The 26592-nt window shown below is 35.8% G+C and overlaps 1 protein-coding gene across 3 annotated transcripts in view; it reads left to right on the forward strand.

Annotated features, from left to right (window-relative positions):
* LOC131693109 (mucin-3A-like) overlaps positions 1-21448 on the forward strand; it is a 273267-nt gene extending 251819 nt beyond the window's left edge. For all 3 annotated transcript variants that reach the window (XM_058980665.1, XM_058980664.1, XM_058980666.1), the window contains one exon: positions 17238-21448. In XM_058980665.1, coding sequence (XP_058836648.1) covers positions 17257-19422 — 2166 coding nt within the window. In that variant the 5' untranslated portion in view covers positions 17238-17256 and the 3' untranslated portion in view covers positions 19423-21448. The remainder of the gene's footprint in view (positions 1-17237) is intronic.
* The last annotated feature ends 5144 nt before the right edge of the window (positions 21449-26592 follow it).

Consider the following 26592-nt stretch of genomic DNA (forward strand, 5'->3'; position numbering starts at 1 on the left):
AAATTTGACATGATAGATGCAATGCTATTAGCTGCTAGTGAATTTCATCCCGATCTGAATTTCGGTTCCGGAGTTACAGGTTGATTATTGCGGTCGCATAGTAATTTCCCATATACCTGTACCATCATAATACTTAAACGGTTAAAAACCACACCATGTTATCATTACCACCACAGAAAATAAATTAAGTTCTGGCAACGTTGCCCACATCAACTCTCAAATGAACATTGTGTTGTTTTGGTTTCGATTTATTAGAGGCTACGCGAAAGTATCTTGCGTTGCGTTGCGTTGTGACGATGATTTTGGCGGATTGCGCACTGACTTCATCATGTTTGACTGCTGATTATCTAATAAGAGTTGCTTAGGAAATGGTAAGTAGGAATTCATACCAATCCGACCCATATTAAAACCTCAACAGCATGATAGCCATATTGCCGGCCGCCCCCATCTCCATCGTTCACGGGGAAGGATAAAGGATAAGGTAGACAGGAAGTGTTGATGCTCCACCTACTTAACGGAAGGACGACGATTCATGAGACTCTTCCATAGGTGTCGCGGAGTTGGTAGTTTGGAAGGGTATCAGGTCTAGGATTCGCTCCAAGCAAGCGATGCGACCTGTAAAGCATATTTTATTAGGTAGTTGTTTAGTTAGTCTTCGAGTGCACGATCACTGGAAAAAGAGATCTTGTTTAGTTTTTGGTTCTTTTTAAACTCTGGGCAGCCGGTTACCGAAAGTATACTATGTTCCCTAAACAAAAGCAATTTGAATTCCACACAACCGACCGTGGGAGTTTTGCCTAGAAAAGTTATTCTTATCTGCGTAATGGGCCGGATCACTATTTATTGCAACAGTATTTGGACATAATTCGCTACTTCTTCTCTACGATATATTTATTAGCTTGAAAACTACCGAGTGATAACACATTATACAGGCAAAAATAGCGCGAGATGTTATAAATATAGGAAAATATTTCTTATTTTCCATATCGGATTGTTTGTGGAATACAAGTATACGAGCGAGAATAACAAACATTGAAGGGAAATATAAAGGATTGTTAACCTGATGCACGCGCTTGTTAGCAATAACGGAGCTTGAAATTAGGTTCATAAAAACAGACGCGCCTTATTTGGGGCTAATTTCCGATCAACTATTCATTTTTACGACAATGTTTTCTCGACTCGACTCTGTTCGCACCTTCTCATTCTGTTACTATCGGCAGAAGGCTGATAGCACCCAGTCGTCGCCGGTCTAAGGACCAAATGTCATCAATAGACTTAGACTCGCGTGGAGGCATGAGATAGGAAACTTGTGAGAATTTCGTTATCCCACCATTTGACGACCTAGAGGCTACGCGAAAGTATCTTGATTACAAAGTATGTCCGTTGTACTGGCATAATAGGGGAGCCCGGGGCTAGTTGGCGGATAGGATAAGTTGGCGGAATTTTTATTAGATATATAGCGCTGCTTTTCGTTGTGTACGTCAAATAATATGAAACACATTATCCAATGTATTTTTGATCCAAAAAAATATTGTGTTGTAAAAGTTTTGGGAGATAATATATTTTCGAGCGTACTAAGTTAATTTTCTTAATTTTGATCATTTTATGTTATTTAAGGCGATTTTTAAACTACGACACGATTATTTTTTTCGATAGTGCGTGAAAAGCTTTCAGTATTCGTATAGATGTTACACCTATCCACAAACAAAAGTTATTTTCTAAATACTTTTTTTTTATAAAATATGCGGTTGGGATAGTTGGCGGTAATTATGCGGAGCAAGTTGGCGGTACTATTTACAGTGCAAAAATAATCAATCAAAATTCAAATTTGCTTTTGAATATGGAGTACGCGTTGAACTCAAAATGCCAGGGTATTGATACTGAAATATAATGGCAAATGTCATTTAATATACAGTTCTATTGGAAAGACATTCAGCACGTTCCACAAGAACCCCTAAGGTAAATGAATCTCCATTTGATTGTTTATTTTCCAGCGTTCACATGCATACCACCAACTTACCCGCGTCCTATATTTTTATCTATAAACACAAAGACAATGTAACAAACATTTTCATAAAATTCAGGGATGCTGCCAACAGTCTGCCCTTTTATGTAACATATTCTTTTTTACAAGATCTCCCTAAATCAAAGTGATAAAACGTGCAAACTAAAACACCAACAACTAGCCCCGGCTTCTCCTACGGAGCTGAATCCTGATGCATCCTAAATATGTAGTTAATATTATCATTTATAAAAAAAATGCACAACTAGCCGTGGATTGAGTTGGTTCTTTAATCACCTCGGATCTGAAATACTCTGCAGATTATCTGCAGATTCCGTAGTTTCTGCACCCAGCATAATTTAAACTTTTTCACCAGATCCAATAACCGACAAATTTGCACCTATTGAATACATCTGAACAAATTTGACATATCACATTTAATTTAGTAACGTCCAGCAAAGGGTCAGAAACTGTGAAACAATTTTGAACAAGTCAAGTATTGAGAACTTCAATACATTTCGATTTTCGGATCATTTTGTTCGTTTTTGTTCATGTGCGATTTAACCTTTCGGAAGTCGCGCTAGTGCACTGGGTGACGCTGCCCTGAAAATCTAGAGAAATCGTCCCTACGCACCAGCGGCTGCTCGTTAAGTGAGCCATTTGCGCGACTTCCGGAGGGTTAAGTGCGGTATCCTTTTAAAGTGTATGTGGAAACCACGTGATGTATTTGGTTATGCGCAAAAATCTTTTTACTCTCTCATGTCTCGGTAACACGGGACAATTTTCATCATGTCAAATTAACCATTTTCGCCTTTCTCATATAGATAGGTCAGTGTCAAAATCGTTAACCTAATCCCAACGATGTTTTTTCGACTGAGGTTGGTTGTTGAATTTTAACAAGGGCGTAATTAGGGATTACAGTGAGGGATAACCCACTGATCACCTACCCATCATCACCGCCTTAAAACCCCCCTCAGATTACCCCTCATCACATCCCCTTAGAGCATCATTCCATCTCTATCATCTTTATACTACCACTATGTTACCAGGCGTACCAAAATAAGCTGGAGCTAAGTACCTAATGTTTGATAACACTGTTCAACACACGATCGGCGAGCAGAACGAAAAAAATGGCGAAAGTTTGAGGTCCCAGGAAACGCCTGGTGAAGAAATTTTTGAAAAAATGGAACGGAGATTCACAGTTAAAATCCAAAGTTTGTATGGAGAGCTAGGGGTGTTCAAGACGCAAGATATCAATGAAAATTGTCATCTTAAATTTTCGCATAATGTCTTACATAAAATGCTTATTATATCAAAAAAGTAATCTAGGCAAGTTTTTAGCTCAATCGGATACCATTAAGGTGGTGCGGCGTTTAAATATTGATTTCATAATATAAAAAAAATCTAAAGGGACATGAAATGTTGAAAATAGGAAAAAAAATTGTCGAAATATGTCTAAAAATAGCATAAAACATCAACATCTAGTGTCAAAACAAAAGAAAACCGCTGAAAATAAATTATAAAAAAATTTTAGATCCAGGGACTTAGAAATTTTTGAAAAATTATTCGAAAATCGAAAATTTTATTGTAATGCCCTACGATTGCAAAAAAAAAATCCCATCGAACTGGGCTTGGGAGAAGAACAAAAAAAGATGGCAGGGATTTGGGGTGCCAACTAAATCACCGTGAAGAAATTTTTGAAAAAAATTGGAACGTGACTTCATAGTTTAAAACCAAAGTTTTGTGAAATTTTTAAAAATAATGTCTTTTAAAAAAATATGGAGGTGAAAATGGACATTATTGATCAAATTTTCCCTATGAACTGGGCTTGGGAGCAGAACAAATAAAAATATGGAAGAGATTTGGGATTCCAAATAAATCATCGCACAGAGGAGTAACTGGGGTCAAATCCTAGCCAAAATTATTTGCTGTTGCTATTGCTTTTATTATGCCTAAATATGAACAAAAAATAGACAATAACAAGTTTTTGGAATAATTTGGCATCTATCCACCTACCAGTGCAGAGGTCAATTTTCTAAATCCTTTCGAATACTAGTAATTTCGAGGTGATCTTTGTGAATACATTCGTTTTTCCAGTTGCCCAAACAGTTGATCAGTGGAAAAGGGGGAAGAAAAGGGACGCTTGAGCATATTTTCATAGAGATACATTTTGAAAAACATAGTATTTGACCCTACAGCATTTCGGTGTACTTCAAATTACTAAAAATTTCAATATTTTCAAATCTCTTGGAATTGGTGGATCGGATAAGATCGGAAGAGTTCTTATGTTCTTCAGATAGCTGGAATCTGATTTTGTAATACTGCTTCAGCTTTACTTTGCCGGATCTCGCCGTATAATGTAAATTTTTTATCATACAAGTTTGGAATAAAATGTTTAAAAAACGTATTTTTTAAGGTTGGTGCAATGCACAGCAACACTAATACTTTCAGTTAGTTTTAGGCTGAAGTTATACAAATGATTGTGTTCAACTACGTTTTCAATAATATTGTCTTACTTAATACAGTCATCATGCGTTGCGTTGCGTTGCGTTGCGTTGTGACGATGATTTTGGCGGATTGCACACTGACTTCATCATGTTTGACTGCTGATTATCTAATAAGAGTTGCTTAGGAAGTGGTAAGTAGGAATTCATACCAATCCGACCCATATTAAAACCTCAACAGCATGATAGCCATCATTGCCGGCCGCCCCCATCTCCATCGTTCACGGGGAAGGATAAAGGATAAGGTAGACGGGAAGTGTTGATGCTCCACCTACTTAACGGAAGGACGACGATTCATCAGACTCTTCCATAGGTGTCGCGGAGTTGGTGGTTTGGAAGGGTATCAGGTCTAGGATTCGCTCCAAGCAAACGATGCGACCTGTAAAGCATGTTTTATTAGGTAGTTGTTTAGTTAGTCTTCGAGTGCACGATCACTCGAAAAAGAGATGATCTTGTTTAGTTTTTGGTTATTTTTAAACTCTGGGCAGCCGGCTACCGAGAGTATACTATGTTCCCTAAACAAAAGCAATTTGAACTCCACACGGCCGACCGTGGGAGTATTGCCTAGAAAAGCTAATCTTATCCGCGTAATGGGCCGGATCACTATTTATTGCAACAGTATTTGGACAGAATTCGCTACTTCTTCTCTACGATATATTTATTGGCTTGAAAACTACCGAGTGATAACACATTATACAGGCAAAAATAGCGAGAGATGTTATAAATCAAGGAAAGTATTTCTTATTTTCCATATTGGATTGTTTGTGGAATACAAGTATACGAGCGATAATACCGAACACTGAAGGGAAATATAAAGGATTGTTAACCTGATGCACGGGCTTGTTAGCAATAACGGAGCTTTAAATTAGGTTCATAAAAACAGACGCGGCGAATTTTCAATACGTATTGACCCGTGTTCATAGATACTAGTCAGATTAGTCGTATTGGGGCTAATTTCCGATCAACTATTCATTTTTACGGCAATGTTTTCTCGACTAGATCTGTTCGCACCCTCTCATTCTGTTCGCACCCTCTCATTCTGCGGTCTAAGGACCAAATGTCATCAATAGACTTAGACTCGCGTGGAGGCATGAGATAGGAAACTTGTAAGAATTTTGCTATCCCACCGTTTGACTACCAGAATGGATGGGAGAACAGTAATACTAGCAAATACCGACTACCATAAGAGCGGTGCAAATTTGAACGAGTGACGTAGAGTACTGCACTGAAAAAAGGACCAGGAGTGCGATTTTACGAAGTTTTAGCTTCCGATGGCCCTACATTTTCTGACAAAGTGAAGTTCTTGAATGTTGAGATTTTTATTACTGTTTAGAAAAGCAAAAGTATCATAAAGCTAGTGTCAGGCCTTCATGAGACCTCAAGGAGTCACTTTTGGAGGTATTCGTAAATGTAGATTTGTCGGTAGACGGTTCCAAATATAATAGAAAAATACCTAATTTAACACAACTACAGATCACTTGCAACATAAAAAGCTTTTTGTGAAATTCGACAGCTCCATCTTAGGCCAATTCAATAAATTTCCTACATGAAAGTTTCCATTTTTTAAAAACGGTTTTTAAACCAAAGCTTTGGAAGTTAAACCTTGGCGTGGAAGTGCCGGTATATTAATATATTCTGTTACTTAGTGTAGAATTAGATTTCGTCATTTACGGCTAATATACAACCGCCAGAAGAAACTTAAAACGTTGGTACACAATCAAGAAAGGCGAATCAGAAAAGGTGAGTATATGTCAGTGATTCACTAAATACAGACTGGAAAGAGGGTAATATGGAAAACCTTAAGGTCCGTCCAGATTAAGTCTTCGGTACGGAGCAAAACGTCGGCCTAGGAACTCCTAGCATGTTGTTAGTCGCCTCTTACGACATGGGAGCAGTTCCCAGAGGTTCTATTCTTGGTTGAAATAGTGCAAAAAGATTTCAGCCCGCCGGACACCACACGGCTTGTCTTACTTAATACAGTCATCATTACTAGAAAGCGATATTGCTGGATATATAATTAAAATGATTAAAAAAAACCCCTTAAAATATCACCATTTAACATCCTTGCAAAAAATCTTCAACAATTTGTGACATACTCCTAATTTCGCCACGTTACGCAGCAGGCTTTTAGGTATGTTAAAAAAATATAACAAAATAGAAAATCAAAAAAAATATTTTGGTCATTGGCCAGGAATTTGTTCTAGTTATCCTCTGTGCATCGTGAAAAATTTTTTGAACAACAATTGGAACGGAACTTCACAGTTTAAAACCAAAGTTTTGTGTAATTTTAAAAATAATATCTTTTAAAAGAATATGAAGGTGAAAATGGACATTGTTGATCAAATTTTCCCTATGAACTAGGCTTGGGAGCAGAACAAATAAAAATATGGCAGAGATTTGGGGTTCCAAATAAATCATCGTGAAAAATTTTTTGAACAAAAATTGGAACGGGACTTCACAGTTTAAAACCAAAGTTTTGTGAAAAATTTTAAGAATAGCATCTTTTAGGTGAAAACGGCCATTTTGATCGAATTTTCCCAACGACCTGGGCTTGGGAGCAATAAAAAGATGGCAGGGATTTGGAGTTCAAACTAAATCATCGTGAGGAAATTTTTTAAAAAAATTGAACGGCTCTTTTTTAATGCACAATAGTACAATTCATTAATAATTTTCCTGACACCCGTACTCAACATCCAAATACCGCAAACTGAACACTCGCGTTTCATTTCAAGAGATTCTTCGAATGAACTGTTGTTGTAGGAAACTCTATTTTATAACAGATAATTTCTTTCAAAGTTAAACAAATGTTGCACCCAGCTTGTAACTTACGGATCTCGTTAATTACAGCTGGTGTGACTCGATGGAGCTGTATAGTGAAATACCACGCGGCTTCATCTTTTTCGTGCATGTGGGGTGTATACATAGATATTTTATCTTCAAAAAATGTATCTCCAAAACCTCTAGATCTTGCGGTCTAATTTTTGAATATGGCGAGTGGGATAAAAGCACGGCTACCTTCGTCCCGACAAAACCCTGGCAGGTCTCCGGGTACGTTCTAAACTCGTCGCCATTTAGTTGGTGGTACTGGGTTCGAATGAACCATTCCCGATTTTACGACGATTCTGCTTTGAACGCTACTCCCCATGAAGGATACTGTCAACCCTAGCATACTCTCTTACTTCATAGATAGGGGAAAGTGAGGCAATATCGCCATGTGGGGCGAGTTGAGCACTCCCGTTTTCCAAGAACCTGTGAACAATTTCCCATAGGTTGCTATTGAATTTTATTTTCAACCGACATTTTGTTCTGGATTACGAGTTGAAGAGTATGGTTACAAAACAAAATTTGTTGATTTGGCCACATCGGTTTCTCGGAATTTTCTGAACCGATTTGGCAAACTTGATTTTAAATGAAAGGTCCATCAGCTGCTGTTGAATTTTGTGTGAATCCGAGTTCTGGTTCCTGAATTACAGGGTGATACGTACGATCACGCAGCAAATCCCGATTCTAACGAATTCTGCGATGAATGTAAAAAGGTGATTTTTTTTCCAAAATGAAAACACACCTGTTGAATTTGTAGATCTAGGTCACCAACAGTCATTCTAAGTCTCTTTGGCCACACTGGCCACCATCGACGGATCCGGAAGCATCCAAATTAAGAATAACGGTTATATTGGTTTCTCGAAAATAGCTAGACCGATTTGATCAACTTAGTCTTAGGTGTTGCGTCGTCGGAAACTGATATTAAATTCCATCTCCATCCGACTTCCGGCTTCGGAGTTACGGGTTGTGGAGTGCGATCACATAGAAAACTCCGATTCAAACCGATACCGCGATGAATGCAAAAAGGTGCTCTTATATATAAACTTACCAAGTGTAATAAGAATGAAAGACATTTCCATAATGTCATATTGTACGAACCAGCTATTAAATCATAGTTTGTAGAAATGAGAAAAGCACAATTGCACCTCCAGGTGGATTAAAACAGGTTTTTCAGTTCAATATTACCGTGGCTGTTTCTTCTTTTTAAAAATTTTAGAACTTGAATAATGATTTATTTTCCTGTATATAGTTGTCATGTGATGTATAATATATATATATATATATATATATATATATATATATATATATATATATATATATATATATATATATATATATATATATATATATATATATATATATATATATATATATATATATATATATATATATATATATATATATATATATATATATATATATATATATATATATATATATATATATATATATATATATATATATATATATATATATATATATATATGCATTTAAAAGCTTTTAATGAATATAAACAACGCACACATTCTCGTGATTCATGATTGAGAAAGGCACAATTGCACCGCTAGGTGGATTAAAATAAGTTTTTTAACTAGTTTTTCGTAAAATATGCGGTTGGGGCAAGTTGGCGGTGACGCACGCGGGATAAGTTGGTGTGGTGCTACTATTTACAGTCCAAATATAGTCATATATTTTTATTTTTGGAATTCACTCTAAAGTAAAACTTTGTGTATCTCGTCAATGCAGGGGATATTTACTTCGGCCAATCGCCTGAAGAATTCCGAAACTATGCCTTTGAATATGGAATACGCGTCAAAGTAAAATGCCGGGGTATTGAGACAGAAAGATATTGGCAATTGTCGATTAATATACAATTTTGTTGAAAAGACATTCAGCACAAACCCTTGATGTAATCGAATCTCCATTTACTGGCGTATTCATGTATACCGCCAACTTACCCCGAAGTCGGGGTAAATTGGCGGGTTTTCCGCATCACATATTTTTGTCTATCAAAACAAATACAATGCAACAAACACTTTGATAAAATTCAGGGATGTGGGCAACAGCCACAGATTCTATTTTGCAAGATCTATCTATATCAAGCCGGTAAAAAATGGAAACTGAAATCACCGCAAATTAGCTCCTCTATACTTTTTTGTTTAAAGTGAGTCAGCGTCTACTTTCGTGGTAGTCGTGGGATATGTGCTAAGTGAAATAAGAATGTAATCGACATTTCGACAATTATTTTTAACAAAATTATTTCCTTGGCCTGATATAAGGCAAATACGCTAACAAGCTATCGTCACAAATAAACATACAAATGCAAATACAAAATTAGCTAATGAATCATAGTTTGGATAAATGAGAAAGGCGCAATTACACCACTAGGTGGATTAAAACAGGTTTTTTTAAAGATTGAGATGCGGGTGTAAATGACTGCCCATTGATTTTACTATACTTTTTTGAGCATTGATTTTAATTTCCTTCATTATACTAGCTCACAACTTAACAACGAGTCGTATACCTCGTACACGAAATTTTAGTAGGCAATTCAATTCAGCGCTCAAATATACACCATTAGTAGCCACTTAATTGAAATATATTGAAATATTTATTAATTCCAATCCTGCTTAGAGGCTATTCATATAGTTGATAATACAACAAAAATCAAATGTTCATAAAAACCTATCCTGACCTGCCAGAGAAAAACTATAAACGTCATTGATAAATGAACTTCCAACTAGTTTCCGAAATGTTATTCTTGTTATTAACCATATTGAATTTTTATCTAAACTCTACGCAATCTAAAAAAATATATTTTCAGTAAATGTTGAAATGTATGCAAGTTTCTGTTTTATAGGCAACCGACCTATTCAAACCTAGCTTCCCATTAGAAAAATTGTCTCTAATCCTTATTTTGGAGCATCTTTCCAAAAATGAGCTAATGATAATTCAGACAATTATTTTATTTTATATTGATGTAATTTAACAACTATGGGATTTAGGCTAAGAGATAAGTTACAGATCCCCTTCCCATAATTTTCCAAAAGTTCTCATGACACGTTAAACGCGGGTCTCAATGTAGTGATCAGATATTATTTTTCCAAAAATATATTGCATAATATTAATTAAGTTACAGGATGTTATTGAAATGATTCACTATAATGTACAAAAGTTTTGATGAATTCGCTTCACACAAAGTTCTAAAAAATCGCAAAAAAGTGTTTACGTGTTGTTTTTACGCTGTAAACCTTACCACCGTTTTCCTATCATCGTTTTAAAATTTCTTTTGGTATACACCACCGATCTCTTTGTTGCTTAAGGGGTTACTTTTTGTGAGAAAAAATGTCAAGAATATTTGAAATTACTTAAAGGCATAAAGCAATGATTTAATTACATCAAACTTATAGTATTTTGGTAGCACATTTTTCAGTCAAATAAATCAGCATAAGTTTATAAAAATGTATTGATAATTAGCGGAGTTTAACTTTTTCCCCAAAACCCTTTTTAAGAGGATTTTGGTGATCACCTTTGAATATGAGTATTCCTCGTACCTTAACGATTAATTGAATAAATAACAAATTTTTCCTGTATTCGGGAACGTTTTTCCTAAAAAAATCGCTTTAAAAATTACATTAAAAAATTTCATCTGCAAAACAAAAATTGAATTATAAAAAAGGAATTGTTAAGTTGCGAGAAAGATTGATTACGATCAATTGAAAAAAATTGAAGAAAATCGGTTGAGTGGTTTTTCGGCAATCGTGATCACGGAAAACCCATTTTGGAAAAACGACATTTCGAAGTAATCGAGTTTAAAATTTCAAGTTACCACTGCTTTTGGTAGACGAAGCGCGCTTGGAAACGCTGTAACTTTCAATATATTTCTCGGATCTCTATAAACATTTGGGGAAATAATCTCAATGAGTTGTACTTTCAGATAAAATATTTAAAAAATTCGATTTTATCAAAAATAAAAAGGTATGTAGCCCCTTAATGTAATTTAATTTTTCAGTTTTATTTTCAATAGACTTTCAAATAAAAATTATTGTAATTATTAAATATTATCAATATTTAAATTACACGTTTGTGAATCGGCTGGTGTATAAATAATGAAATAATTAAAATCCCTCTAGTAACAGCGGAGTTATGAGCGCACAAACCTTACATAGTTTCGTTACATAGGAGATATTTTAGATTTTAGAATAACACCTAGCTTCAGATAGTGGAGTAAACCACTTTCAATACCATTTTTTTTAAAGAATTTGCTACGTACTAGAGGAGGAGTGGATACAGAAATGTGTGACAATTTATTTGATGGGAGACGCATGGAGTTAATTTTGAGCAATTTTCGCGTTATGTAATTAATGAATGGTCCCTTAGATACAATTCGTGCTTAATTCGGTTTCCCCTGCATGTGAAATAACGAGTTTTTTTTTCAAAAGCAACCATAAATATTTCCTCGCAGTGAAAAAAAAGCCTACGAACACAACGGTAAGTAACGCATCTGACAGATTCCCATAATATAAAGTTTGATTTTTGTGTTTCAATTCATCTCATCGGTAACTCATCGCTGTTGTGCTATCTTATGACAGGCGCCATTTAGCACATTTCGAGAAAAACGATTTTTAAAGTTTGAGATTGAATATCTTGGTAAGAAATATAGAAAAGTTTAATGATTAAATGCCGAAGCGAATGAAACTTGTACTCAAAAATGATGGAAATTCGATAGACTTCTACATATAAAGTTAATTATTGCTGGCTAATAACTTGAAAAAAGCTTTTTTTAGGAAAAACTATATTTTTTCTTAGTAAACGTATAAATGCAGGAATATCTTTTTTCACTTAAACGTTCATAACAAAAAATGAAACACGCCAAGGTTTCCAAATTTTAGGAAACATCGTCGATTAGGTTTTAAAATAAACTCAGAAAATTTGGTAGTAGTAGATCACACTCCACAACTCGTAACTCCAAAACCGGAAGTAGGATCGAAATAAAATTTAATAACAGTTTTTTCGGCTGCAACACCGTTCATTTTAGACAAAGTTTGGTCAAATCGGTCCAGCTATCATTGAGAAATCGATGTCACTGAATGTGGATACTTCCGCCGGGTCTTCCGGAACCGTCGATGACGACCAATGTGGCCAAAGAAACTTTGAATGACTGCTAGTGTCCTTGAATTACAAGTCCAAGCAGTTGTGGTCACATTTTGAAAAAAATCGCCTTTTGAAAAAATTTCACCTTTGTACATTCATCGTCGTATACGTTAAAATCGGGATTTGCAGCGTGTTCGTACTCATCACCCTGTAATTCCGAAACCGGAAGTCGGATCAATTAGAAATTCAATAGCAGCCAACGGGAACGTTGTACCTTTCATTTGAGAACAAGTTAAATATCTATTGCATCATTTGGATGTAATGGTGCTACCAGTTTATATGGGAATTTGCTGTGTGATCGTACTCTTCAACCCGTAACTCCAGAATCGGAAGTCGGATCAATAAAACATAAATAATGTACGTGTCCACTGGAAAACAGATAGAGAAAGAATGACCGGAACGGTGAGAACGAAGAAACGGTGAAAATTCACCTGTACTGGAACAACTTAGGAAAGATATATGACCAAGCAGGAATCGAACCTGCTGGGTGCGTTAACCACTCCGCCATCGAGGAACTGTGGTGATGCCATCACATGTTCCTAACAGTATCGTGATCACCGCCGCAGCCTCCAATACCTCCTAATTGACCATTCGACCCCCAATGTCTCCTATCAGCACATCGTCACCTCTCCCTCTCATCGATCGGGCCAAATCTCTCTCGTCATCTATTTTTAGGTCCAGTGGACTGCGCTCAGGCTTGAGAATATTTATTATCACTGTTTGCCCCCTTAGCTATCTCAGTCGCCGCCAGACTTTTGGCAGTGAAAGACCTAAAAATAGATGACGAGAGAGATTCGGCCCGATCGATGAGAGGGAGAGGTGAGAATCTGCTTATAGGTGACATATAGGAGGTATTGGAGGCTGCGGCGGTGATCACGATACTGTTGGGAACATGTGATGGCATCATCACAGTTCCTCGATGACGGAGTGGTTAACGCACCCAATTAGAGACTGGGAGATCGCATGTTCGATTCCTGCTTGAGGACATATCTTTTCTCAGTGGTTCCAATAAAGGTGAATTTTCATCGTTTCTTCATTCTCACCGTTCCGGTCATTCTTTCTCTATCTGTTTTCCAGTGGACACGTTCATAAAAATCCTTGAAAAAAGAAAAACAAAGACTCACGTCCAAACAAGGAACAGATAGTGACCAATGGGAAGGTTGTACCTTTGATTTGAGACTAAGTTTGTGCAAATCGGTCCAGCCATCTATGATAAAAATCGGTGAATTTGTTTGACACATACATACATACATACATACATACATACATACATATATACATTAGGCTGTCCCAAAAAAATCAATGTTCGAAAAGTCATGGTGCTCAACCCTATAATAAAAGATAAGCACATTTTAAGTACTTTTGTAGAACAAATCAAGTTTCTAAAAAATCATCTAGAGGTTCCGCAAATGCAATTTATGAAAAATGGTCATTTTTGAGCAATATTGTCGTGTATAAGTGGTTTTCGCAACTTTTTCAAAGCCCAATTATTTTTAATATATTTTTTCATTTTTCTGTGGACCTCAGAGAATAAATCCCATTTAAAAGTTTTTTACAAAAAGTCCTTATAAATAAATCTAATCAATCGTGAATGTTACGTAGGTTATAGCAATATTGGTGTTATCACTTCTTAAAAAGTTTTTTACAAAAAGTCCTTATAAATTCTTTAAAAGTTTTTTACAAAAAGTCCTTATAAATAAATCTAATCAATCGTGAATGTTGCGTAGGTTATAGCAATATTGGTGTTATCACTTCTTAAAAAGTTTTTTACAAAAAGTCCTTATAAATTCTTTACAAGTTTTTTACAAAAAGTCCTTATAAATAAATCTAATCAATCGTGAATGTTGCGTAGGTTATAGCAATATTGGTGTTATCACTTCTTATTCGAAAAAGTTGTTGATCATGCACAATCCCATAAATCTCTCAATGACTACCTTAGAATAAGATGGTATATTCCACATATGAAAATTATTTGTAAGATTGAGAAAAATCCTTTTTATTTGACATCCAATATACCTACACTGGTCAAGTTACGGTTGAGATATTGAACAATTCAAAAAATGTAGCAAAGTTTCATGGTTTGAAAGCATTTACAAAAATGCTATATCTCAGCCCCTCGACCGAATTTTCACAACATTTGCTCACGAAAATTTTTGCAATGAACAGTACTTTCCAAAACATGCCTTTGGCTTATTGAAAAAAAATTATTGACATTCGTTTTGTATGGATTTTCTTCAAAATTAACCAAAAAAAAATTTTTTTTTTTTCGCCATGATTAAGAGGTTCTATAATTAATATAAGGACTTTCTGTAAAAAACTTTTAAATGGGATTTATTCTCTAAGGTCCACAGAAAAAATATATTAAAAATAATTGGACTTCGAAAAAATTGGGAAAACCACTTATATACGACAATTTTGCTAAAAAATTACCATTTTTCATAAATCGCATTTGCGGAACCTCTAGATGGTTTTTGAGAAACTTGATTTGTTCTACAAAAGTACTTAAAATATGCTTATCTTTCATTATAAGGTTGAGCACCATGACTTTTCGAACATCGATTTTTTTGGGACAGCCAAAATAAATCGATGTTATAAAATTATACATACACAAAAACGGACGATATTCTCGAAAAGATATGCTACGAGGAGCATATCTGGGACGCTGTCAAAAGAGTGGTTAAGAGCATATTCTACGAGCTGCGGAGGAAGTAGTGGAGGGTCCAACAAACTAGCGCCAGTGGCTAGAACGTCGCCGTGAAACCACAAATCGGGTTTCGGGAGAAATTTCACCGCCGTGGAACTCTCCAATGGTGTAGACTATTAATATTAAGAAACATCGTTGATTAGGTTTTAAAATAAGCTCAGAAAATTTGGTTCAGTATGTTTGAATGAAAAAAGTTGTTCTAAGAAAATAGGGTGAGCGGATAAATGTGAGACACATTTTTCATTTAAATTGCCATAACAAACGAACAAGACGTACCAGAGTTTCCAAACTTCTAGAAACATCGTTGATTCAGCTTTAAAACAAACGCCGAAAATATGGTGCAGTTTGTTTGAATAGAAAAAGGTATCAAAAAAGTAAGGTGAAAGTATAAATATGGGACATCCCTTTTTTCAAACCCTAAAAAACGAACAAAACGCACTAGATTTTCCAAATTTCGAGGAGCACCGTTCATTAAGCTTTAAATCAAAACCTGAAAATTTGGTGAAGTTTGATTGAATACAAAATATTTATCCTGAAATATTAGGGTGAACGTATAAATGTGGGACACACTATTGGAATTTCTCATTTAAACCGGGTCAATCGTAATACCAGATAAGTAAAAAATCTCTTGAAATGAGCATCAAATTACTTCGATTCGCTTGCCTAAATCACTGATGGTGAATTGAAAATTTCTGGAATATATTGTCCACTATCGATAATCCCGGAAGTCCCAGGTTCCGAGTATAATCCAGAACTAATGCCACTTCGGTGATGACAGAACCAAGTTTCACTAACCTAGTCTCAAGTGGAGGATATAATATGAAGTTGGGTGTTTCACTTCCCATCCACCCCTTCCCACCCTTCCCCTCACAACCCCAACACAACTTTCTCACCCCCCCTCTCAGACCAACCACACATTCACATTCCCTTCACCCACCAGTATACCTAAATATGTTACATTGTTCCCAAAGCATCCTCTAATCCCACTAATTATCCCACTACCCTCCCACCCAACCACGCATTTTAAAATATGTTATCATGAAGACAACATTGAACTCACGCTGATAAGCTAATTGTATTTTTTTTTTGTATCAAGTGTATCAGCGTCGAAATGTTGCTTATCAGGTTCGTGGCAGTTGTGCACTTATATATGTACTTACCAAGTGTAATAAGAATGCAATAGACATTTCAGAACGTAACCAGCTATTCAACCACAGCTTTGATAATTGAGAAAGGCACAATTGCACCGTTAAAACAGGGTTTTTTTCAAAATGCGTGTCAATATTTCAGCTTATCGAATGAATAAATTAATTTCGTCATAATATTGAACGACAATGAAATAATAATTTCCGTGTAATTTATATTAGTTTCGATAAATTTCCCACATGACGAAATTGATAAATCAGTAAACGGTCAAAAGTGTGGCGCGCACCGCCAGTAATATACGAAGTCGACAAATTACGTGATGTTTACCTTATGTGTGTGGAAATAAAATCGAAATTGATCTTCAGCCAACGCCAACCGTGTACTCTACACCTTTGCCACTGGACTGTTCCATTCACTTTCTGACCTAGAAAATCACTTTCATGGCGATGATGTCTACAAGCCGTCCGGTCCGGCCACTTCTCCTGCATCTGTCACGTTCTTCGACAAGTTTCACGTTTTTCGCAGAGCATTTTCATCGTGGTGTTACTTCTCTCGATTCGTTGGGGAATTGTTTCAACTGTACTGGGTTCGGAAGAGAAAAATATTCCTTCAACATATTTCCATTCGAAAATAACTCGTATGCCATCGTGGCTGGTTGAGGCGACGAGGGAAAGTTAATCAAGCGAAATGTGTACTCACAATAAAGTGCAATTTTCGATGAAAAAAAAATACCGAAAAACATGCACATTTCATTTCCATTCACCTACAAATGGTCCCACCGACATAACTCAGTGAATAACGGCCAGGAGTAATACAAATAAACTTTTTAATCCACCGTACATCCGCCCCAACAACCAAACTACTATCGTTTCTAACCCCCCCTTTTTACTCTTTTCATTTGCAGATTGCCTGATAAAAATGCAATGAGCTCGCATAGTATCGGAACAATGAAAAAGAGAGCTAAATTAGCAATGTCCTCGCTAGCGCTTACTCTGCTGTGCTGCTGCTCTTGCATGTTAGCTCTAGCGAGCGGCTTACCGATTACTTCGAAACCACTGGACAGCAGCCCGGATCATTTGACCTGGCAGGCAGCGTGGTTGTCTGGAGATTCACGTACCGCTGTCATGGGAGGCAAAGCGAAAAAAATACCGAAATCAATCTTCATTGCGCCACAGTTGAATGGATACAATGGTTCACTCTGTCCACCGGATACGAAGATCGACTACAACGGAAAGTGCATCCATGTGGTCAACATTAACACGGCAGATATCCTGGTTACCAAGTTACAAAGCATTCTAGGAAACGGAGCAGGAGCGCCGAAAAACGAAGATGATTACGACTACGACGATGATTCGTCTGGACCTTTCCAGGTAAATCTGCCATTGAGCATAGATCTGCCTTTCGAACAGCCGGCTTTGCAGTCTAGTCCTGTAGAAAACTTTTACGATACAACGGTTGAGGAGCGATTTCAAAGTCCGGCAAAAAATAACGAGAAACAATCACCCGATGAACAACAGTCGACATTTCTTGCCGATACGAGCAAACAGCCAATCGATCAAACACCAGCCGAAAGTCACACCGATATTTCATTTGTTGCCTTTGAAAGTTTGCCGAATGGAACACTTTCGACACAGCTCGAAATGGACGGAAATAATGGTACCGTTCTTCAGAACATTTTTCTCACATCCACTCCAATTAGTCCAACTACCGTTACTATGGATACGGTCGACGCAGACTCTACTATTTCTGCTAGCACGAACAGTGTGGCGAATACTGATACTACCTCTACTGCTTTAACGACGACAGAATTGGTCAGTGCATTAACTACTGATATAGCATCATCTACAGAGAGCAGCTCTCTGATGATCTCCTCTATCAGTTCGGCTCGTAGCGAAAACCAGACTATCGATGGTTCATTTTCTTCGACTACTCAACTTTCAGATAATGACACTACTGATGATGATCTTGAAGGTTTGAAAACGGAACTTGCTGAAGAATCGCTATTGCTGGAAACTAGCGCATTTCTCACAACAGATATGCCGTCGACAGATGTATCAGATGTTGATACAGAGCATGGTGGACAATTTAGTACTGGATCGACTGCTGAATACGGGAGGCATAAAAATACAGAAAATGCTGCTCTTCATGAGATTAGCACGATGAAAGTGCTGATCCACACAATGTCCCCAACACCGCCTCTTACTGATTCATCTAAACCGGTTGAAATTGTAACACCATTACGAACAAAGTGGTACGGCCCACCAAGTGCTACACCCTCTGCGTTTATTGACGCAAGTTACACTCAGCAAGACCGCACGACGAGGGCCACACCAGAGACAACAACCGTGGCGCAGCATCACACTTCAGAAACGCCTTTGCTAGTGCTAGTCAACGATACCGATGTTGACAAAAAAAATCGCGTCAGTATGCATCGGCAGGAAATGAAAGAAAACCTTCGCGAAACGATGGATACTAACAATCGTTTCGTCTACCACCATCTATCAGCACCATCTCCTCCGTCAATCGTTGCTTCTACAACTACCGAGCACAACTACATCGACCAACTTCGGAAAATTAACGAAATCATTGCCGAAAACAAGCAACGTGACCATTCTAGAATCCGCTTCCCAACCCATGACGATGACCAGCAAACATCTGCATCCAACAACAACAAGGTGCGCTTCCCTGGCTCTGTTTCTAACCGCGGGGCTCAATATGCCAACCGACTATCGGACATATATCCAAAGAAAACTTCAGAAAGCACAACACAGCGACCACCGTTTTGGTGGCTACCTTCTGGTTGGGAAGTTGATCAGACTGGGCAAAAGCCAATGTTACTCAGATTTTGGTCCCGTATGCCACTAGTGCGAGATCAATCGATCAGCACTAGCACCAGCAGTAGCAATGACGCCAAAAGTTCAAGCAACAGGTGGAGATCTGCATCGGTTAGCTCTACTGGTTACACTCATTCGGCTTCTGTTGCACCGAGAGGCAACTCTAGAAGTCCCAGCGAAAACTTCTACAAAGAAGTTTCGACACAGGACATCTACAAGGTGTTAAACATGCGTCAGCTGAAGCACAAAAGATAAAACCAGCAACTTCATTTCGTGGTAGTTTCACATCAGCTTTAAGTATTATTTAATTGGAGCACAATTGTGTATAAACAAAACATAAAACTAGCGGTACTACAATTTCCTATCTAAGGATGCCCACCTAACCCTTAAAAGAAGAACGCACACAGAAAATTGGCCAAATGTGAGGAACACTAACCACTACAAAACTTTTTTTCTCGTTTATTTCATGACAATTTGCATAGCACCTGTGATATTTTACCACTTTTCGCTTTAAATAAAACAAACTCACAAAAACACTGCTGTTCAACTCTTGCGAAGGGATCTTATTTTATCACGCGATTGATAAAATGTGCAAATCTTTCATTTTAACGTCTATTATTCCTCACATTTCAACAATGTTAGAGATTCGTGTGCTACGAGGCCCTAACTCAGTATTTTATGTTATCGCATTTCATTCTATTGTATATATCTTAGATCTGTTTGCGTTTTGAAAATGTATTGTAATAACTTGCTAATAAAAAAGTTTTATATTCAAACTGTTAACGGACGTCAATCATCTTATTGGAAGCAAAATTCGCGTATTTGCAAACTATTTATGATTGTAGTGAAAGCCAATCAAAAACTGGATTGTGAGGAATAGTTACATATATGTATGTGCCAAAAAAGTAATAAAACTGTATTTTTGTACTGGCGTTGAGTAAGTAGAATACATCACTGCAATTGGCTAGGTCGCGTGTTTCGCCTTTTTATCATATAAAAATAACGCAAACACCTTTTTAAACTATGTACTACTTGACGCTGCGTCTGTAAATATACTTAAATCAGAGTGAATCATCAGTAGCTATGTTTATCGAGCATTATTGGTATACGTCTGAGTAATAAATGTTTAGCGTGTAAATTGTTAATCCAAATAAAATATTTAATTTGAAACTTAGCTATTAGTGGATAATCCATTTGTCTATTACACAAAACAAAATAACCCGCAAAATATGCGGTGAAATAGTAAACCAACAATCAAAAAAAGGAAACAGAACACAAGATTAGGAATGTCGCTGGTAGTACAGTTTGCTCTATCTATTTTGCTTTCTCAGATCACTTGACAGTTATATACCGTTGTAATCGAGTTTTTATACCTTACATCAATAGACGAATTATCTAAGAATACATCACAGGAATTTTCAAACCCAATTCAAAATATTTTCAAGGATATATGTACAGCGCAACGCATAGCTGCGCCACATGATCGTGGTTACTCACTAGGCCACTCGGTTTTTTAAAGTTTTCTTCACATGTTGCTTTAAAAATTCTTTCGAATTGGCGTGATAGATGACAAAAAAGTTATTGATCGATTAGAACAAACCGAGGGTTATTTTCTTCAAAATCGAAATATTTTTATAGCACATAAAAGTCACAAATTCCAAAAAACCATGGAAAAAACTTATGATTTCACTAACCTTCAGATTTTTCAGGTTCAATAGAAGATATACTTATATAAATTGAAAATGTTTGTGGATTCATTGTTTTAAACTAGAATTACGAGCTGCACTTTTCCCAAAATTAGATACTACAGTAACGAGTCGCTTTACTAAATAAACCTTATCTCCGCACTTTTGGAAATTTTTCAAAAAAAATTAATCTACCTTTTCACACCAATTTTCCAAAAAAAACTAGAATTTCTTTTTCTCTACTAAAATTATTGCGAAAAACAGCTTCGTGTTTGCTCCCTTTAATGGCCGTTCTATTTATAGTGAAAGAGATAGAGCAAACTGTATCACCAGAGACACTATTAAACTTGTATTTTGTATTTACTATGAATAATGATGCCCAAATCAAATAAAACACATGTTCACACAAATATTTGCCAAAAGTTTTACCTTGTATTATACTAATCGTTTAAAAAATAAACATGTGAAGTAGTGCTCAGAAAAGCTTTTTCAAAACGGGAGATACAAATTTCGATAAAAAGCAGTGAAATATACAGGCAATCGATAGCTGACCGTTTCTAAGTTGATCAGAGATCATTTGAACAATTGTGGTATGATCATTTGTATTTTTTCATGATGACACCGCCTGTTTAAATTCTCCCTCATGATTTTCTCTATTCATAGTTCTAATTAGATGATACCATTACAGAAAATAGGTGACTCAAGAACCAGAATAACAGCAGGATGTCTGAATAATATCCTTATATAACTAAATGGTGTATTAACGGTAACTCGAATAATCTATGTACATTGTTTATTACAGCAGAGCAGAAACAATTTTAATTTGTTGCAATTTGCAGTTCAAATTTTTATTTATTAATTTACATGTTCTAGTAGTTTATGGGGGACTCGCGTATTTGCAAACTATTTATTTGCAAGTTCTTGACTCTAAGATGGGCCATACCGAATAGTCCAACGGAGTCAAATCTGGAGAGGTGGAAGACCATCCCTTTTTCGTCGGAAAGCTTATGACGTTCCAAAAGACTTGTATGCTGCATGAGCCGATGCCAGTCGTGTCGACAAATCCATGTTATTGCATAAATGCTCCGATGCTAAGGTGCCACCCCTCCGGGTTTAACCCGGAGATTCCAGTGTTTGGGGTCGACTTTTTTTCTTCTTCTCAGACGGCGCCGGTAGTTGAGTGGTAAGCGTGACCGCCACGCATTCCCGTTGGTCTGGGTTCAAGCCTATCCGAGGTTGTTGAGATTTTTCGGAGGTGAAAAAATCTGTGGTCATGTCTTCCTTCGGAAGGGGAGTAAAGGCGTTTGTCCCAGGTTCATGAGTTTGATGCATCGATATCTAGATATGGAGTCATCTCTCTGACATCCGTAATACCTTTGAAGTGCGCAGTAGTATATACGGTAGACCGGCAACAATTTTGACTAACAGTGAGATGAGACATTTCTTACAAGTATCACTGTTGGATCATTTATTAGTTTGCAGAACTCATACGAAGTAGGCACACTACAGTTGCTAGTCCTGCACTAATAAAACCTCGAATAAAATGAAAAAAATATAGAAAATCAATAAAACGAACGAAATAAAGAAATAAAGCGAAAAATTAAAATAAGGTTCTCAAATTCATAAAATGAATAGAATGATTAATATAAATAAAATTAATAAAATACATATATCAAAATACATCAGCTCATTAAATGGAAAATTAGGAAATATTTAAAAATAGTCACGAGATAATAGAATATATTAAATTGACTCAAACTAAAAAATTGAATAAAATAAATAAGTGGAATGACTGATCATGAAATGAATAAAATTAAAGAAATGAACAAAAGAAATCAAATGCATCAAACGAGTCAAATGGATCGAATGAATTTAATGAATCCATTGAATACAATGAATCAAATGAATGTAACGGATAAAATGATTGGAATGAATGAAATGAATAAAATTAATTTAAAAAAATGAATTGAACTAAACGAATAACTAAAACAAAAGAATCAAATAAACAAAACAAATAGAATTGATAAAATGAACGCAAAAAAAGGAGCGAAATCAAATGAATTTATTAAAATGAAAAATAAAGCGATGTTAATAGAAAAAATAAAGTGCGTCAAATAAATAATTTGGATGGTATGAATAAAACTGAAAAAAATAGTCAGATTATTAAAATGAAAAAACTATATAACATGTAAGAACTGGAGAAAAACGAATATGATTGAAACGGTGAAATTAAATTAAATGAACGAAAAAAATAAACTGATCAGAGTGAATCCAAACAATGAAACAAATAAAATAGATTAAATGAACCCAAATGAATAGAATGAATAAAAAACGCTGAATGAATAAATAATTAAAATGCAATGATCATATACTTAAAATTAGTCAAATATGAAAAAAATGAATCAAATAAACAAGACGAATGATATCCATGAAATGAAGCAACTGAAAAATTACTATTTAGAATGAATGAATGAATAAACCGGAATTTTACGAATTTGAAAACCATTGTATCAGAAAGTTATGAATTGTTTTTGAAAATCCCATTATCTGAAAAAGGCTAATTAATATACAATGAACTTTCTATGGTTTCCATTCTATTTTGTTTTCACCTTTTCGTTTTCATTCTTCTTTTCTTGATGGTGTCGTTTAAGATTATCTGGTGTTCTTTCTTTATTGGTGGACCTTAATTAGTCATCAGAAAACTGAAACGTTCAATTTGTTTTGGAATTCACATGTTCCCGAGAAAAATATTTTCGTACAGAATACGTAAATACTTGCAATTCAAAATAATAAAGTGGGACAAGGTCACATGTGCGTTCAAGCCCCTTAAACAAAGCGCGACAGAGGGAAAATGCTATTCGTGAATGAGGCAGGCTGATATTTCTAAGTTTTTTTTCAGTCTCTTTCCAGTCAACGTTAGCTTGCATATTTCGTTCGGAATTCTTGTTCAAGAATTATGGATAAATGAGTCCTATACAAACCAATACTGTGAGAAAGAAATGGTTATTAATGTCAAAAGCTATAAACCATGTGATATATTTTCTTATACAATGTTATCGAACCTTTCTTATAAGAATAATACCATTTTTATGATACATCTTTTTTACTGATTAGCTATATCAATAACAACATAATAATTGGAGAAAACTACTTGCATTCTCTACAAAAAGTGTTTGTTTACGTTTTATTCAGTTGTTATTTTGCACTAATCACCATGCTCCTCTATATCAGCAAGAATTTAAAAATATCGATTTTTAACCCCTCCTGGCAAAAAAAGGCAGAGCGAGACCTTGAAATTCGAAAAGTAGAGATGATTTCCCATAGAATGTATGAAAAGTGACCGTTCCGAACTGTTTCACCTGAAATATGTATGTATAGAATACATTTGTTAAAAAAGAATTTGTTACTATGTTTTAATTGCCGCAAGGTTCTACTGTATCGATTTTGTTGGTTATGTTCGGCAAATTTGAGACGAAGAGAAACGAAAGCAATGAAATTAAAAGACGGATAGATATTCTAGAGCGAATCAGTTATAAACTTAGACCAGAAAACTAAGACTAGGCAGGCTCATATGGACATGATCGAAAGGAAATGTGAAGAATTCTTTGCCTTCTGCTAAGTAGGATTGGGCGTTGCGCCCAAGTCTACCGCATGGTCTATGGAAGAACATAACTCATCATCATGTTTTACCGCCGGCGTTTTTATCAAAAACCGTGTTAATTGCAAAATCCGCACAAAAAAACCTTTAAAAAATATTCTAAGTATTTTGCTGATAGTTTTTTACGCGTATTTTTGAATTAACGCAATTTTTTACACGGATTTTCCAATTAACGCGGTTTTTACGCGGATTTTCCAATTAACGCGGATTTTCCAATTAACGCGGTTTTTTACGCGGTACGTATCCCCCGCGTAAAAAAACCTGGGTGTATTTGTAAAAATATGTTTTATTTTTCGTATCAAATTTGGCAAACATGTTGAAATGACCAGCAAAGTTGAAGCTAATTGTGATCCAATCGGATTAAAATTAAAAGGGCTACATGTTTTTGAAGTGAAGATAGACACTATGATTTCGAAAATGAAATTCATTACAATTGTCTGACACAGCGACGTTTAAGTTACTTTTAAAAGTCCATTTCTCATTCGGTAGTTACAAAATTATGTCATTCAATACATAAGAAACCTAGATAAAATAAAAATATCAATATTTGAAACATAGGTGCGCCGCTTCCGACGGCTCATCCTCAGCAGCTTTACACTGCATACCCTTACTTACTAATATGTATTTTAAAATCCACCAATTAGCGCAACGCATAACTTACAATGATTACGATGGTTGTAGCCAAATGTTCTCAAAAACACACCTGTACAAAACTCTGATTTGTCCTACATATATTGCTAAAAGAAATGTAAAAATACTGCTATTGTCTAATGGTGCTAGCAGTCGAGAGGAGTAAAATGACCGTCAGTTTGAATAATATGATTGATTTTCATCAAGATTTTTACCAATTCAATGCAATATAGGTGCTTTCCCCATCTTACAAAAAAGTCTGGGAAATGGTTATATTTGGGAATGAACTTCTGGATATCGGTTCATTCTGGGTAATGCTTTACTGGGAAAGGGTACATTCTGCAATATTGTTTTCCAGGAATTCGTGCTTACGCGGGTATGGTTTTCTGGGAAACAGTTCTTTCCGTGGTAAAAACTTCGGTGTTTTAGTTTCAGGGGAACGGTTTTCGGGGGAAAGTCGGATAACCGTAAATAATTAATCAGTAGTTTTATCTTAAACGCGTGATGTCTAGTTAGCGCAAAACCGCGTGTGAAATAAATATAGCCTATATATAGCTGGCCAAACAGTAACAAGTGTTATGACCCAAATTTAAACAAAAGATTCTAGTAACATAGTTCCAAGTGCTAGGGTTCGTCGCGGTTGCGGTAATTACCGCAACCGCGCGGTATTTACCGCACCCGCACCGCAAAAACAGCTGTGCGGTGAGACACTTTTTCTCGCGGATGCGGTGCGGGAAATGAGCTTTTACCGCGCGGTATTACCGCAACCGCACTTAAATAAATAATTGATAAAGTATGCATTAAAAAGTGAATTAAAACTTTGACTTTTAGCATTTAAGAACGACGCAAATAATTGCCTTACAATAGGGAAACATAATAAATATTTACTTGCTCTAATTTCCATGGACTTTACAATGATTTGAAAAGAAATCCGAATATAATCTGTATTCGACCCATCGTTACTTGATTTTTTATAATTTGTTTATTCTAATATGATAAAACAATTTGTTACCAAGAAATAAAATCTATAAGCTGTGTCCAATATAATTTGGCTCCATTATATTTACGATATATTTTGAACACTTTGAAAAATTTACAAGCGAACCTTTTCAAATATATAAAATGCACAATCCAATCATTGAAAAACAATTGAATTGTACTGTCGAATCCAATTTAAAAAAGCCTCATTTCTCCCGATTCCTCTTGGCAATCGTGAAATTATTAATCGTTTACGATGGCGTTTTCTCAACTGTAAATTTTGATTAATTTGGAGTACTTAAAGATTAACTTAAAAAGTCTTGAGACTTCAAAACAACCCAAAGAATGAAATTATCATCATCAAAACAAACGAATTTGGAGGAATCAGCAGTAAGGGAGACAAATATTTGAAGAGCGTCCAAAATAAGCAGGGGTCCAAATTAGGCTGATAACTTTATTATTCGTTCTTCAACA

This window comes from Topomyia yanbarensis, chromosome 3 (assembly GCF_030247195.1).
Source record: "Topomyia yanbarensis strain Yona2022 chromosome 3, ASM3024719v1, whole genome shotgun sequence".
NCBI lineage: Eukaryota > Metazoa > Arthropoda > Insecta > Diptera > Culicidae > Topomyia > Topomyia yanbarensis.